General features: G+C 35.5%; 2 protein-coding genes across 2 annotated transcripts in view; both read right to left on the bottom strand.

The window, feature by feature from the left end:
• LOC141386287 (uncharacterized) overlaps positions 1–15,662 on the bottom strand; it is an 816,166-nt gene that overhangs the window by 346,276 nt on the left and 454,228 nt on the right. The window lies entirely within an intron of this gene.
• gpr17 (G protein-coupled receptor 17) lies at positions 5,005–15,652 on the bottom strand. The gene is made up of 2 exons (XM_021471766.3): positions 15,546–15,652; positions 5,005–9,274 (listed from the first exon to the last, which is right to left on the bottom strand). The coding sequence occupies exon 2, from the start codon at positions 9,265–9,267 to the stop codon at positions 8,248–8,250; it is 1,020 nt and encodes a 339-aa protein (XP_021327441.2). The 5' UTR covers positions 9,268–9,274; positions 15,546–15,652; the 3' UTR covers positions 5,005–8,247.

Below are 15,662 nucleotides of genomic sequence, written 5' to 3'. Positions count from 1 at the left end.
GGCTTTGGTACGCTTGTAGTGTTAGTGAACGTAAACTGTCATAGTTTATTAAAGACGCAAACCCCTCACTGTACGACAGCTGCATCTTCAGCAAACCTTCTAATTCCTGCAGCATGAGGACTTTATGGTTGTTTATGAGCGTCAAAAGTGGCTGATCTGTTCGGCTAAATATTTGATTGCATGTCACTGCATCCCAATAGAATAAAACGATACAACTAAAGAAATCTACTCTGTGCTGAGCGAAAGCGCTTACTGAACACCGCATCATCGATGACGTAAGCGCGCCCAGGCCCGAATGTAACGTGCGCGTGGGCCGTTGGGGGAGACGGAAGGGGGGACAAGGGTGCTTTGGACCGGTTCAAGGCCACTGTACATACTGTGAGTACACCCTTAGCTATTTACCTCAACCTTGTGAGACATTTTGATCTGCAAATATGCATGTTTTGTTCTGTCCAAGTGTCTAAACCATTGTAAAAACAATATTCAACATTTTTTAATTATATTTTTTCTCTCTGTGGGTGCTTTGATGGCTCCCCATAGTGTGGAATATGCTTTGTAAGCTGCATTATCAGTGAAAGCTGGATTATCACCAGTGAATTCCTTAAACTTTGGCCCTTTTTCTCATGTAAAGCTGAAAATCTCAAAAACACCCACTATCACATGGCCAACATTTATGCATTTTGTGAGTTTTGAGTCACATTTACATTCCAATAAATGTAAAAGAGCACTGTGACAATCTGATAAACTACTTTTAAAAGAAACGTTTTAAAGTCTTAGTTTGATGATTGTACTGCCAATAAACTCAAGAAAGAAATATTTCTTTCTGCTTTTGATAACTTAAATGTTTCAAGTTTGATCTACTTAAATTTGTAACTATAAAAACTTGTTTTGTGTTGGGACAATAAAGGAATTGTGTTTGTTTGACTACTTGGGTATAGTGAAATATAGTTCTCAGCATGCTTGGCATGGGATTGCAGTAAGAGTGAAAGATGTTGACAATAAAAGTAATCTTTAATGTTTTAAATGTTGGGCACTGATGCACTTTGTGTTACCAGCTTTATTAAAGGGCACCTATTTTACCCCTTTTTCAAGATTAAAGATAAGTCTTTTGTGTCTCCAGAATGTGTCTGCAAAGTTTCAGCTCAAAACACCCAATAGATTATTTACTATACCTTATAGAATATTGGGATTTTCGCCTCTGAACACAATGCAGCTTTTTTTGGGCCTTTACCTTTAATGCTAGTTCTTTCCACCCACTATTCTCACGTGCCTGTCAGAGTGTGTCTCAATCTTTACCTTGGCTGCGTCAGATAAACAGCACAGTGGCAGACATGAAGGAAGCAGATCTCTCGTAATATTTGTGAGAAATACTACAGCAAGAAATTTATCAATGGCTATTTGATGTATTTGTTATGGAGTTAATTCAAGCCTTTCTGCGACGAGTCACACACAATGTTGTTACAATGTTCACACACACACACACACACACACACACACACACACACACACACACACACACACAGACAACCACACAGAATACACGTTTAACTTTGCATGGTTTTTGCACAGCAAATGAGACCGCATACACATTAATATCCTCTGCTGTATGGATACCCGTTATGTTAATGTACAAAATAAACCTGATTTAATGTCCTCAAACTGGGACTGAAGCATCTTCTTTTATAATTGTACTGACATGCAGCTGTGGTGATAGAGACGGGAAAATCACTGTAATTGATTTCAAACATGCACTGTTTTAAAAACGTTTTCAACTTGTAAAATCATTCTTGATCACATTTGATGATGATTGATGATCACAGAGAGCTGAACAGAAATTTTAATCCCAGCTGCTTTGCACACGTTCTTTCTTGTTGATATGATTATACGAATTACTACGGGGGCATGTTAATGCCCTGCTGTCAATCAATTCGGCGAATGGGAAAACTTCACTCCTACATCACATTACTGCCAACCTCAAAATGGGAGGGATTTGGGCCCTTTTTTAACATCAGGAAATAAAAAAGAGACTTATTGTCTTTATATCACCCCAATATGACTGTGGATACACTATACTCAGCCTGATCTCACGAGAAAACGTAAGTATTTTACGTTTTGCCAGTTCAGTGGCTAATTCAGTCGTACGAAATGGTACGATTTTAAAAAGGAGGCGTGGCACCTGACCCCACCTCTAACCCCAACCGTCATTGGGGGATAAGCAAATCGTACTAAATTGTATGAATTGTACGAATTAGATTGTACGAATTCATACGAATTAGCCACTAAATGAAAAAGTTACGAATTGCCGTGAGATTGTGTTGCTATACCTACACACAGTTCTGTCCAAACAGTTAACAAATGATGATTTTCATCATAGGTGCCCTTTAATGTGCAGGAACTGTGCTAATGCTAATTTTAAGATCTCAGTCAACAGTAAGTATATTTAAAGTTTAAACTGCAATAAATAACGGCAAATTCTACTTAAATTAAGATCGAAATTAATTGGCTCCACAAGTGTAAACTGTGTTCAGGGTGAGTGAAATTATACTTATTTGACATCACTGGTTCAAAATAAGCTGTGCTCTTGGGTTCCGTTTGCCTAAAATATGTTAAATAAAATGTTACAATTCAAATGAGTTGAAATGTTTATAAATTTAGTTACACAGATTCATTTTTGTGTGGTAAACTCCAAATTTCTTTTGGAAGCCTAATGTTTTGCTTTATTTTGTTGCTCACAGTGCCACATTCTATACATTTTGCCATCTATTCTGCTATATATTGTTTCACATTAGATGTTTAATGATTGCTTTGTTCTGTTGACTGCATTGCCAGGTACTAAACCTTCAGATAAACCTTTTTTTGTTTTTATAAAAAATATTTAAAAAGTCAAAAGTTAGTTTTTTTATAAACACACACTGCCAGATCCTAAACCTCCTGCTTAAATTCTGTTATGAATGTTCAAATGAATGACATGTTTTGTTTTGGTTTAGTAATCATACTGCCAGGGCACTCTTGAGTAATTTTGAGCAATACCCATTGCATACTGATCACAGTCTTCTTCCTCTCTCTTTCTGTCACACCGTGAAGATGCCCTGCCTGTTACGCTAATGGACAGGAAGCCTTGCAAAAATATGAGGAAAGAGAAGCAAAGATACTGAGTGAGAGAGACAGAAAGTGAGACAAAGAGAGAGAAAATAATCTGCTGACAGCTCACAGTCGGAGTCACATGATATGAAATGAGAACTTGAATATTGGCACAGACACATCAGTCTGGTGGTTTCCATTTCGCATCCTTTCTTTCATGTACACGCAGACATAAAGTGGTTATGCTGTGCACAACTTTGCCAAAGTGTGTGCGATGCAAACCCCAGATAAAATATGTGTTCACATATATGCCTATTGTAAAAATATCAGCTATAAGATGAGATTACACTCACAAGTTAAGTGTTATGAAGAATTAAGTGAGCTGAGTATGTGTTGTAAATGTAATAATAATAATAAAAAAACATACACAAAAACATTTGAGATTAAATGTACGTTTATTAAATTCACTTCAGTGTATTTACAACCTGAATTTACTTGAGAGATACAGAACAATAAATGAACTAAGCATGATGACAAAACAATACATGTATAAAAACTGATTACAATTCAAAATATAAATAAGGGTGCATATCATATTTATTTGAACACTTGATAACAAAAGCAATATTTCATGGCATTATAACATTGTAATTACAGCATCTGCCAACATTATTAGAGCACTTCGCATATTTAGAAGGTTTTGTTGAAGTAGCCATTACAATACTCAATGGAAAAATAAAAAATCATCCTTCAGAAGGCTCTATAAATCATAGAACAGAGCAATCATAAGGAGATTTGGGTCATTTTCCTTAAAAAAAATTATAATAAAACAACAACAAAATCAAGTTAGACCTATTTCAAAGGAAATTGAGAATATTAGTGTTCTGCAAGTTTTCAAGAAATACTTGCTGCGTCTCAGTTCAAATACTTATACTACACCCTAAAAGTATGTCCTTTTTTAGTGAAGGAAAAATATATACTTTTGAGTATATGCATACAGAAGAGTATACAAGCTTTGGGTCATACTTCCTCATTAACAGATTGTTGTGTTGCTTAATTATGAGCCCTGTCAGTCATCCCCACATCATCCATATTTCTGTCATATTTAATTTCCTACCTTATTGGAGAAGCAGCAGCAGGTTAATTCTCTATTTACGAGTCTTTCATGCAGAAGAATCTCCTCAGGTCTTTGTATAATTATGCATTCAGATGTTAATGTCCAAACACGTCTTTATAGAAGTTCAGTATTGTTGTTCCTGATGATATATAACACAGAAAATGCGATTTAAACATATTTCCAGTTTTTACCTAAGCCTCATGCTTGACGGTTTGTCTCGCGCATCCGCCATGTTTGAGTTTATTTACACTTTTCACCTGGGTTTGTAGTTCTAATTGAATTAATGTCAAACGCCCACTGTGGGCAGCGTTTAGAGCAGGGGTGCTCAATCCTGTTCCTGGAGATCTACCTTCCTGCAGATTTCAATTGCTACCCATATCAAACACACCTGCCTGTAATTATCACGCGGTGTTCAGGTCCTAATTAATTGGTTCAGGTGTGTTTGATATGGGTAGCAACTGAAATCTGCAGGAAGGTAGATCTCCAGGAACAGGATTGAGCACCCCTAGTTTAGAGTATGGACGGTTCTACACTTAATTTTTAAAAAATAATATTAGGCCATGCGGCAACCTTTGGGATACTCAACATACTCCATTTCGTGACGTATTAATTTTATTTTCAAATACTTTTTAGGACGGATAATAGGCGAATTGGGATGCAGCATGCCAGCAAATGTGCTGCTGTCATTTCTGTAAATGTGGACATAAGTATTACAGTTAAAAGTGTATAAAGCTTTATAAAACATTATGAAACTGTAATTTTTGAAAACAAAAAAGGGTGAATGTTTTCAGATATATATTTTTATTGTATATACATAGAACAATAAAAAAAACATTAAGATTATTAGCTGGTTATATAGTGTCTTAATATCAAGTGTAGCCTTCAAGGAATGTAAAAAGTAGTGTTCATTTTGACCCGCACATTCTTATCCACAGCCTGAGAATGCTATAATCAGAAAATCCCCTTGTGGACCATTACAAAATGATTATATGCATAGGTTGGACAAGTGGTATGAAATTCATTAGTCATATATTTACACTGAACTCAATAAGAATGTGTAGTAAGGAAGTGCTCACTGTTCACAAGTACAAGTCAACGCATATCAATAGCAAAAAAGGCAATATGCTAATAAAAACATTGATGTATAAAAGACATCAAGCATAAGAGTTTATGTATGTCATGCCTTCTTAAACCTCAATGGATTCCTCAATATTTTGGCAGCTTACTCAGTAGTCACTAATTATTTGAAGTTAAGCCCCAAATCACTTTCACATCCAAGTTACATACTTGGCGATGCGTAAAGGCCAATTCCTACTGCACCAACAGACGCTGATTATAAGATGTCACTTTTCAGATATTCCACTCTGATTTATGTGTTGTGTTCTTGCTTCGCAATAAATTAAAGGCAATTTTTCAGCTTGAAAAATAATCAATGACACTAAATACCAAATTGAATGTTCCACTCTTAAAAATAAAAGTTCTAGAATAAAGTTTTCACAGTGATTCTTAGAAGGACCGTTTTGGTTCCCCAAATAACCTTTTTTTTTATCTTAAAATTTTATCTTTTATTTTTTAATATATAAATATTTAGTGTATTTTAGTGTAAAGAATGTTTGAAAATTTGCAACACGTGTGCTATCAAAGTGATGAAGATTATTTCTTTATTTGCTGGTGTTTTGTGTAATTGCATGTGCTTTCTTAAATTGCAGTTCGTTAATCGCTCTCGGCCACCACACTTTTTACTGTAAAACAGCTTTCGAGAACAGAACATTTCCCTCATGATTGCAACAGTGACAATAATGAGCCTTTTTTAATAGTGTAGGTGTTACGGTCTGAAATAGGTTTAATGTGTGGTGTCTTATTTAATTTGGTCACAATACATTTAATTTTCCTTTACATGCATCTGTTTATCTATCCGAAGAGTACTATTATAGTTTTGATTTCTTTGGCCAAGGACTGCACAGAGGCCACCTGACTGACAAGTAAAGTAAATAATCACACTTTGTTTTATTCAGTGTTAAGGGGTGTAAAGATGTAATGCTGATGTCCCTACAATAACAGACTTGTATGTAAAACTCTTTAAAGAACTTTGACATCCGAGACTGACACAACTACAAGTTAAACTAGACTGGTTCATGACAGATTGAAGGGAAATCTGGCATCAATGTTTCTCATTCATGAGAAGAATTTTCTTGACAGTGCAGTAAGTGGTTTTAAAATTAAGTTGTAATAAAATGATAATTTGACAAAATTGACTTTGCTCACAGTGGTATTTCTAAGCATGACATGCAAATATATACACAGGAAAAAAAGTTTATGATCTTTAATTAGGGGCAGCGATGGCCTAATTGTTTGAAAGTCAGACCCAAAGGTTGCAGATTCAGGTCTATCCAGGATTGATGGTGGGGGGAGTGAATAACCAGTGCTCTCTTCTAAAGCTAATATCATAGCTAAAGGTTGATTTATACTTCTGCGTCAAGTGCACGCATATGGTACGGTGCAGTTTTCGCACCGTATAGCCCTCGCCGTGGCTGACGCCAACACTGACAAGCACCTCTCAAAAAAAACTACATGTCCCAATGGCGTGTAGCGCAATCTTAGTGATTGGTTGACTTGGTAGTTGTGCAGAGTGTGGGTGGTGCTGAGAGCCGCAAGCCCGATGGAGCAAGTGTTTAGAAGTGTTGAGTCTCATGAATGAGCTCCAAATGTTTTGTGTTTACCTTATGATTAAAGTTGTTCCCGTCTCTGAATGAGCGAGTTTGAACTACTTATACATTAGAGTTCAGAAAAAACAAAACACCGGCGAAGAAACTCGACAAAGAGGGATATAAAAACCTACTGCTGGCTAGCGTAGCCATCAGTAGTGTTATTGCAGAGCAACACAAAAAGCACGCAGAAGTATAAATGCACAAGGCAGGTGCTAAAGGTTATGCTGATCACTCAACACAGAAGTATAAAACAGGTGGATTTTCAAAGCCTCAGCGCAGCCTTTGCATGATTGCATAGCTCTTTGCATAGCCCTCGCCGTGGCTGACACTGACACCGATCTCACAAAAAATGTGACCACATGTCTCAACAACATGTAGCGCAAGCTTTGTGATTGGTCAGCTTGGTAGCGATGACAAGTGTGGGCGGGACCAAGAACCACACGAACCCGTTGGAGCAAGTTTTTACAAGTGTTGAGTCCCGTGAAGGAGCTCCAAATGGAAACTTTTGTTTTGTTTTTACCTTATGATAAAGCATTTGGAAAAAACACAACAGCGAAGAAACAGGAACATGAAATCCTACTACCAGATAGCATTTCGGAAGTGTTAATGCAGGGCAATAGCACACAGAAACATAAATCCATGGAACGTGCAAGGCATGCGCCATGGGTCACTACGATCACTCGACACAGAAGTATAAAACAGTATGAATACTACTACTACATTATAAGACCCTTGAGCAAAACCCCCAACTGCTCCTTGGGCCCTACAACTAAAGAATTCATTCACATAGTGTTTATCTGCACACTCCTGTGTGTGTGCACTGGACTTCCTAAATTCAGAGTACAAATTCCAAATATGGTTCACCCTATTTGGCAAAATGTCATTTTACTTTCATTTTGATCGTTAGGCAGAATATCTTCCATTAGTCTGCTGTGAGCGAGAGATAGAGAACGGTGAGCTCTAAAATAAACTCTGTCATCTATTCATTATTCTATAATGCAGAATAATTCTATATCTTCCAGACATTCATAAAACAGTTTGCTAAATGAAAACTGTGTGTAGTGAGGCTTGCAGTATAATTTTAAAACATGGCTTAACCGATCAGAATCAAGTATCGCAACTATGTTTTTTACAAGTATCTTTTGAACATGTTAAATCACTGAGGTGCCTAGCAATGCCAAACAGGGCTAATACATAAATCTGATCTTTGAGGCAGCATCTGTCAGTGCAGCGTGAATTGATCTTGGGCCTGGACTTTGTATTGACCATACATGATCAGGAAGTGTTGGCCGACATAACTTAATTTGATGAAAAATGTTCATACCCTCTGTATTTGCTTATTCAGAACTCAGACTTTGCACTCAGAGAACTCTCATGTGTCCCTTTTAGCTCCCCGCTAGTAGCGCCAGACCCTCCTGACTTGTCTCGGCAAAAAATCCTGCGAACGCTTCCCCTGAACTTCTCTGCTGCAAACAGGTAAACCAGAGGATCCAGACCCCCATTCAGGCAGGTCAGCGAGGAGGTAAGACGGTTAGCCAGAGCTAGTCCTCTTTTGATTTGGCAGGACAGGTCTGGGTGTCCGTAGCCCAGGATAAAAGTTGCACGACTTAAGTGATAAGGCAAAAAGCACACTACATAGATAAACATGACCAGACCGATGGTACGGAGAGCCCGGAGTTTCAGGGCTGGCTCCAGCCTTGAACCCTTGCGCAGACTGTTAACTATCAGCAGATAGCAGGAAAGTGTAGCAATGAAGGGTGGTGTGAAAGCTACAACAAGAGAGACTAGTGCACGCCACGAGGCCTTTTCTCTGTACAGTTGCAAACATACGGTTGAGCCATTGACTTCTACAGTCTGCTTGGTGATCAGCAGGGGTGCCATAGACACAATCACCAAAATCCAAAGTGCAAAACTGGCTATGTGAGCGTAATGAGGACGTCTGACCTTGAGGGAGCGTACAGCATGCACCACAGCAAGGTATCTGTCACCTGCAACACAGGCCAGAAAGTACAAACTGGCATACATGTTGACATAGAAGAAAAAGCCTGCCAGACGACAAGGGATTTCACCAAATGGCCAATGACCTCCAGTTAAATGATAAGTGGCCCTAAGGGGTAAAATAAAGACATAAAACAAGTCGGCAACAGCAAGGTGGAGCAGGAAGACGTTAGCTGGTGAGGAGTTGTTTCTCTGGCGGGCAAAGATCCACAGGGCAAGGCTATTGCCGCTTAGTGCCAGGAGGAAAACTATGATGTAGTAGATTCCAAACATCATGTTCTCTGCTGTGTTTTCCACCGGTGGGCAGCTGTCCATGGACTGGTTGGGCAGCAAGGTGGGAAGTTCTGTCAAGGAGGACTCCATTTTATAACTGAAAACAGAAGAATATGCACAGTTGTATTATTACCTCTAAATCATTTTCTCAGTTTATATACTATAATATATATATATATATATATATATATATATATATATATATATATATATATATATATATATATATATAAGATGCACACAATTATATATATGGTTTCCATAGGCACAATTATATATATGGTTTCCATAGGCATTATTAATTTTCTAGAGTAAAGAGTTTATTATATGACCTTAACCATATAACACCCAAACTCTTAAACCAAACCTCCACAGGAAACCCATGGCATAATAGGAACATCAAAAGTGAGTCAAGTCATTCTAGACATTCAGAATATTATTTTTAAATGGGTTGGAAATATGTGAACATGTAACACCTTAATCATGCCAATGAAAAATAAAACCCAAAATTAAGTAAAAGAGTTTTGAACCACTATATATGAGCAATATTACACTCGTAGCAGTGCAAAATGGCTGTAAATCAGCACTGGTGGGAGGCGTGCGTATGTACAAGGTTGCAGGCCAAGTGGCTTAGTCTCGTACCTGTGACAATATACAGCCATATCGCACTGCTACAAGTGTAATATTGCTTGTATACACTGGTTCAAAACTCTTTTACTCAATTTTGGTACAGCTGTAGTTAGAAATTATGCTGTTTTTATTCTCCTATTATGCAGTCGCTGTCGCTGTCGCCATCTTGTGGATGGACAACGTCAACAGTCTTTGCTCTGCTCAATGACACGCTAATGACCGCCGACGCAGAAATTATAAATATTTAAATTAGGCCCCATCTTTATAGATAAACTGTATAGTTGCAATCTAAAGAACTACATTCTCAAATCTCTTTTATTTCATAAAAGAAAACAAAATTAGAAACATTCAAATTCCTCAAAGTTATTGGTGATTATCTGGAAATACTGCTTTGTTTACGGCTTGTATGTGTGCAGCACAAGTTTTGTTTTTCTTATGTGTAATTACAATACAGAATATACTGCCACCTGCAGTTATGAAAAAGTACATCAAAATCATTTGCAGGCTCAGAATACACATTCTAGAGACAGTCAACTGTCATCAGCTTGATGTTCACTCACTGCTTTGTGGCCCAGACAGCACCAGATGCAGCAAATTCAAGGCAACAACACAAATGGTTTTTGTCACCGCTAGCTCTTTGAGGTCAGCTTGGTGTGTCATCATGGGCTTCATAAAGCTTCATATTAAAATGAATGCAATGTTCATCAGAAGCTCTTTGTGCAACACATGGTTCCTCCACCAATAAGCCAACAGTTTTCATGGAGGTTAATGAGCCTGGTCACATCAACATGGGAAAGGCGGTTCCAGGAAGCTAAAAACGTTAAATTAATGAAATGGCTGCCCAGAGTCCTGACCTAAACCTTATTGAAAATCTCTGGAAAATCCTTGGTGACAAAGTTGCTGGTAAAAAAAACCCTCCACTACATTCCATCAACTGTGTAAGATACTAAATAACAGCTAATCTAGATGCACAACAGTGCATAGACTAGCAATGTTCGGAAAGAAACTAGTTAGTAATGTCTTTTGAGAGACCAGTGACCTCTTATAAACAACAAAAACAACAACAACAGCAACAACAACAAAAACAGTGACCACAGAACCATTATACAAACTAAAACTTCAATTTTGTGAACTGTCCCAACCCCTAGCGAGACAAGTGATCTGTTCAGAAGTCACACAAATGTAAGAACTTCTAGACTTCCTACTTATTTTTGACTGCTGGGAACTTGAGGAAATTTTGTTGTAATCTATATTTGTGATACTAAAATTACACCTGTTCTCTAATTTTGATAACCATTTTCCAAAAAATCCATATATTTTTGGTCATAGTGACTTGATTATTCTGTAAAACACTGTTTTACAGAGGGATCTTTAACTCCCCACATTTCCATGAAACACCACAAATGACATAGAGTTAGTCTCCCTACACTCCCATAACTGAGCAAGTTTTAATTTGCCTTTGGGAATATGTTTCCAAATACTTCTGTTATTCAAACATGCTTACAAAAATTGAGCCAAAAAAAAGGACACTTTGCTAATACAACACTCTTTATAAACAGCAGCAACAGTAAAGGAGGGAGTGTTTCAGCTGTCTTCTGCTTGGCTTTAGTTGGCAGCGTCTCTGATATGTGTGTTTTAGGAGCGTGAGCAGATGTCTGTTCTCCACTGAGGGGTGAAGGTGCACAGACATCCAATGCCACACCACACTCCTTCCCTCCCTGGATCTGCTTTCAGCCTCAGCCAGCTGTCTTTATGACATGCGTCTGTGTTAAATCATGAGCTGATTCGATGAGCAAACTGTCTATAAGAGGCATCATATTTGGATTAGGCATCCAATATCAGCTGCTCTATTAATAATCAGGCCCAATGAAAAATCAGCATGAGCTGAAGACCTTTTAAAGGAAGGTTCAAAACAGGGGAAACTTGAGCTTGATCTGGATTTCTCTTGTTTGTTTTATTTTTGCTTGTTGAATAAATGTTATGTTAACCTATAATAAAATTAATGTTGCTTCATTCAATTTCTAAATGATTTTAGAGATTTCTTGTATAGGTCAGCAACATAACGCACTATTGTCAGGGTCTATTTAAAGTTTTGCAAAATAAGTAAGTAAAGCAAAGAAAATGAGCATCTAAATGTACTTAAGATTTCTAGATTAAAATGTATAACTCAAAGAATAATGAATAGGAACTGTGGAACTAGGATCATTTGATAAATGTTAGAGTTAAGAAGATTTGACAATAAAAAATTCAGCTTTGCCAACCCAGGAATAAAACAACAACAACAATATATATATATATATATATATATGGGTGAAGAAGTTTAAATAAATAAATACATTAAAGTAAATTAATTAATTGAGAGCATTTTGTATTCGTATTTTTATGGCATGGCAAAAAATAAATAAATCAATTTTTCCACATTTTATAAATATAACTTTTCTATAAATATTCTAACAAATAAAAGTAATCAACAGTAATAAATAATACACAAGATAAAATACATAAATGATAATAATATATAAGTTAAAATCTAAAACAGGTTTTTAAGGTTTACTTTTGGTAAACTTTTTACAATTTAAAAAGGATTCACATTTAAAAATATTTCATTAAAAGTTTCATTTAAAAAAAAAAAAAAAAAAAAACGCTGCCTGATAACATAAAAAATAGGGCTTTCCACAAGAATATGTTTAACAGATTGTTTTTGTTGCAGTATTGACATTTTGGGGGTTCTTCTCCTTTGAGTAAATGTTCATGTGTCTGGTCTGTCCAATACGCCATCTTCTATAATCAATCTCATCATGTCCTGGGTTAAAAAGTATATTGGATTTTCTTCCTATTTCTGACTGAATTTCAAAAAGTTTATTTTCTGAGCACTGAGAATAAAGCATAAAGCACTTTATTAGTGGCTTTAAACTTGAAGGTGGGATTTTGCACTCCGTTATCTTTCGTCAGGGCTGTTTTGGGGACTTTGTCAGCTTGTTCATTTTCAAATAGTCCAACATGTCCTGGGATCCAGCAGAAGACTTTATTATAACATTTTCTCTGTTGTTCATTCGCTTTGATAAAAATGTCAAAAATAATGGGAAGCTCCAGCTTAAAAGAATTCAATGTTTGTAGACATGATTTGGAGTCAGAAAAAATAATACAACAGTGTTTTTTAGTATTTTCAATACATTCTAGAACCAAAAATAGAGCCTTTGCTTCAGTTGTAAAAACTGAACTTTGATCTGGAAAACGAATACCAAATTAATTATTTAAAATTGCACACACACACACACAAAAAAATAAAATAAAAAATAAAAATTTTGCCCCAAACATTCTGAACAGATGTTTAAACACATCATAATAGTAATAACAATAATAATAATATTTTTATTAATAATTATTTAATTAATATATATATAAATAATTTTTTTTTGTAATAAATTGTCCCTCAAAAAAATCCAACAATTGCATTGTCATTGTGTGTGTGTGTGTGTTTATGTAAGTAAACACACGCACACATAAAAAAATATATATATTGCAATGAGCTGAAATAAAAACACAATTCTTGGATTTTTTTTTTGAGGGACAACCTAATATTTTTTATACTTAATATATAATGTACTTACATTTGTAAAAACTAAATAGCTTACAAATACTAAGTTAACTTAATTCGTTTATGTTTTCCCAACACAAATCAAATTTTTTTTTTTTTTACAATTTATATAAAGAGGACCAAGGAATGGGAATCTATTCAACTCAAAAAATATGTTTCTAGGAAAGACAACAATACCACACCCCCTAGAATATTCCTCAGAAAGATGTTACTTGCAAGTAGCAAAACCATTTTTCATTTGTATTTTGCACAAAGTAGCCTGTCTTCATGACTAAACTCAGCTACCAAAACATTTGTCAGTGAGTTCCCAGTGCAGCTGCAGTAACAGGGAGAGCCTTATCAATATTTTCAGAAGACCAGAGACAAACATTTAGAGGGTGTGGAGCAGAGAACAGTCCAAAGAAGGACGTCAACAGATAAAACCGGAGAGCTATAAAACCAGACACAAAAAGGCGCAATTATGCATGAAAAACAGATGTGAAGTGATGTTTCTCTGGTGTGTTGTAGAAACAAAATATGATCATTTCAGCTGTAAACGTATTTTTGAGCTCACTTTAGTCCTGCTTTACTGTGCTGGACAACATGCTCTACAACTGAGAGCGTATAGCACAACACAGTTTTCTACAGGCTGTAGACAATACAGAATCACTTTTGTGTTAAAGGAATAAGCGGAGGTCAAGCTGAGGTTGCAATGTGACACTAATGCTCCTATTGCATATCACACAAAAGCAGCAGAAGAAATAATGAGGCAGATTAACTAGAGCTCATGCGGACCAACAGAGTAACACAAATCAACATACAGACCAAGGACTGCGCTCTTTTACACTGGCCTAAAATGAGAAATAAGAGCATACAGAACATGTTCAATTGCATTTTTTTAAAACTCCGGAGCTATTTTGATTGGCTTTGTTTTTTTTAAGGAAAGCTAATACTGGTTAACTACCTCCTGCTTAAATGAAACTTTTTAAAATAATAATAATAATAATAAAAAACACTTAAAAATTAAGTATTATTGTTATTGCACAAAAAATGCCTTTAAAATTCCATCTTTTATTGCATGACTATAAACAATACACTTTTCTAGTATATTTTGGCATACCATTTCTTATACAGTATCTAACAATTTTATACAATATAGCATTTTTAAAAGGAATAATAATAAAAAATATGAAAAAAATACAAAACAAAAACAGGCATGCATGTAAATGCATTTAACATTTTTATAAAAAGACAACAAAAATATTTTAATGAAAAAATTATTAAATCCAAAAAATAATAGGTTAAGTTCATATCTTTAAAGTAACGGGGATAAATTAATTATTTGCTAATGCTAAATAATTAAACAATATAGACAATGAATAATAATTATATATTAATGGCTGAGCCAAAAAGAAAATGAATGAATGAATATACAGTTTTATATACAGTCGGCATCAGAACTATTAGCCCCTTTTTGATTATTTTCTTTTTTAAATATTTCCCAAATGATGTTTAACAGAGCAAGAACATTTTTCACAGTATGTCTGATAATATTTTTTCTTCTGAAAAAAGTTTTATTTTTTTATTTACTGTAGGCTAGAATAAAAGCAGTTTTTTAATTTATTAAACACCATTTTAAGGTCAAAATTATTAGCCTCTTTAAGCTATATTTTTTGATAGTTAACAGAACCAACCATCATTATACAATAACTTGCCTAATTACCCTAACCTGCCTAGTTAACCTAATTAACCTAGTTAAGCCTTTAAATGTCACTTTAAGCTGTATAGAAGTGTCTTGAAAAACATCTAGTAAAATATTATTAACTGTCATCATGGCAAAGATGAAATAAATCAGTGATTAGAAATGAGTTATTAAAATTATTATGTCTAGAAATGTGTTGAAAAAAATATTCACTCCGTTAAACAGAAAAAAAAAACAAAAAAAAAACAAGGGTGCTAATAATTCAGGGGGGCTAATAATTCTGACTTCAGCTGTGTATATTATATATAATTAAAAGAGCATATGTTGAATGACTAGAGAAAAAAATCACAATATAGAAAAATATAAATCATTCAATAGCACAGCATAAAAAAACAAACATTCAGTTTAAAACACACACAAAAACACAGGCAGCGAGAAAAAGTATGTGAAGTGACTCACCAGCAGTGCTGTTCCTTCAACAGCCTGTGCAGAACTGAAGGACTGAGCTGAAGCTGATCTGAGAGCAGAGGGAGTTGTGCAGTTTCCTAGAGCTGCCTGAAAGTGAGAGTGTTCAGC

Source organism: Danio rerio, chromosome 6, assembly GCF_049306965.1.
Source record: "Danio rerio strain Tuebingen ecotype United States chromosome 6, GRCz12tu, whole genome shotgun sequence".
Lineage (NCBI taxonomy): Eukaryota > Metazoa > Chordata > Actinopteri > Cypriniformes > Danionidae > Danio > Danio rerio.
Note: the sequence above shows the minus strand (reverse complement) of the source record. Positions and strands in the feature narration are given on the sequence as shown.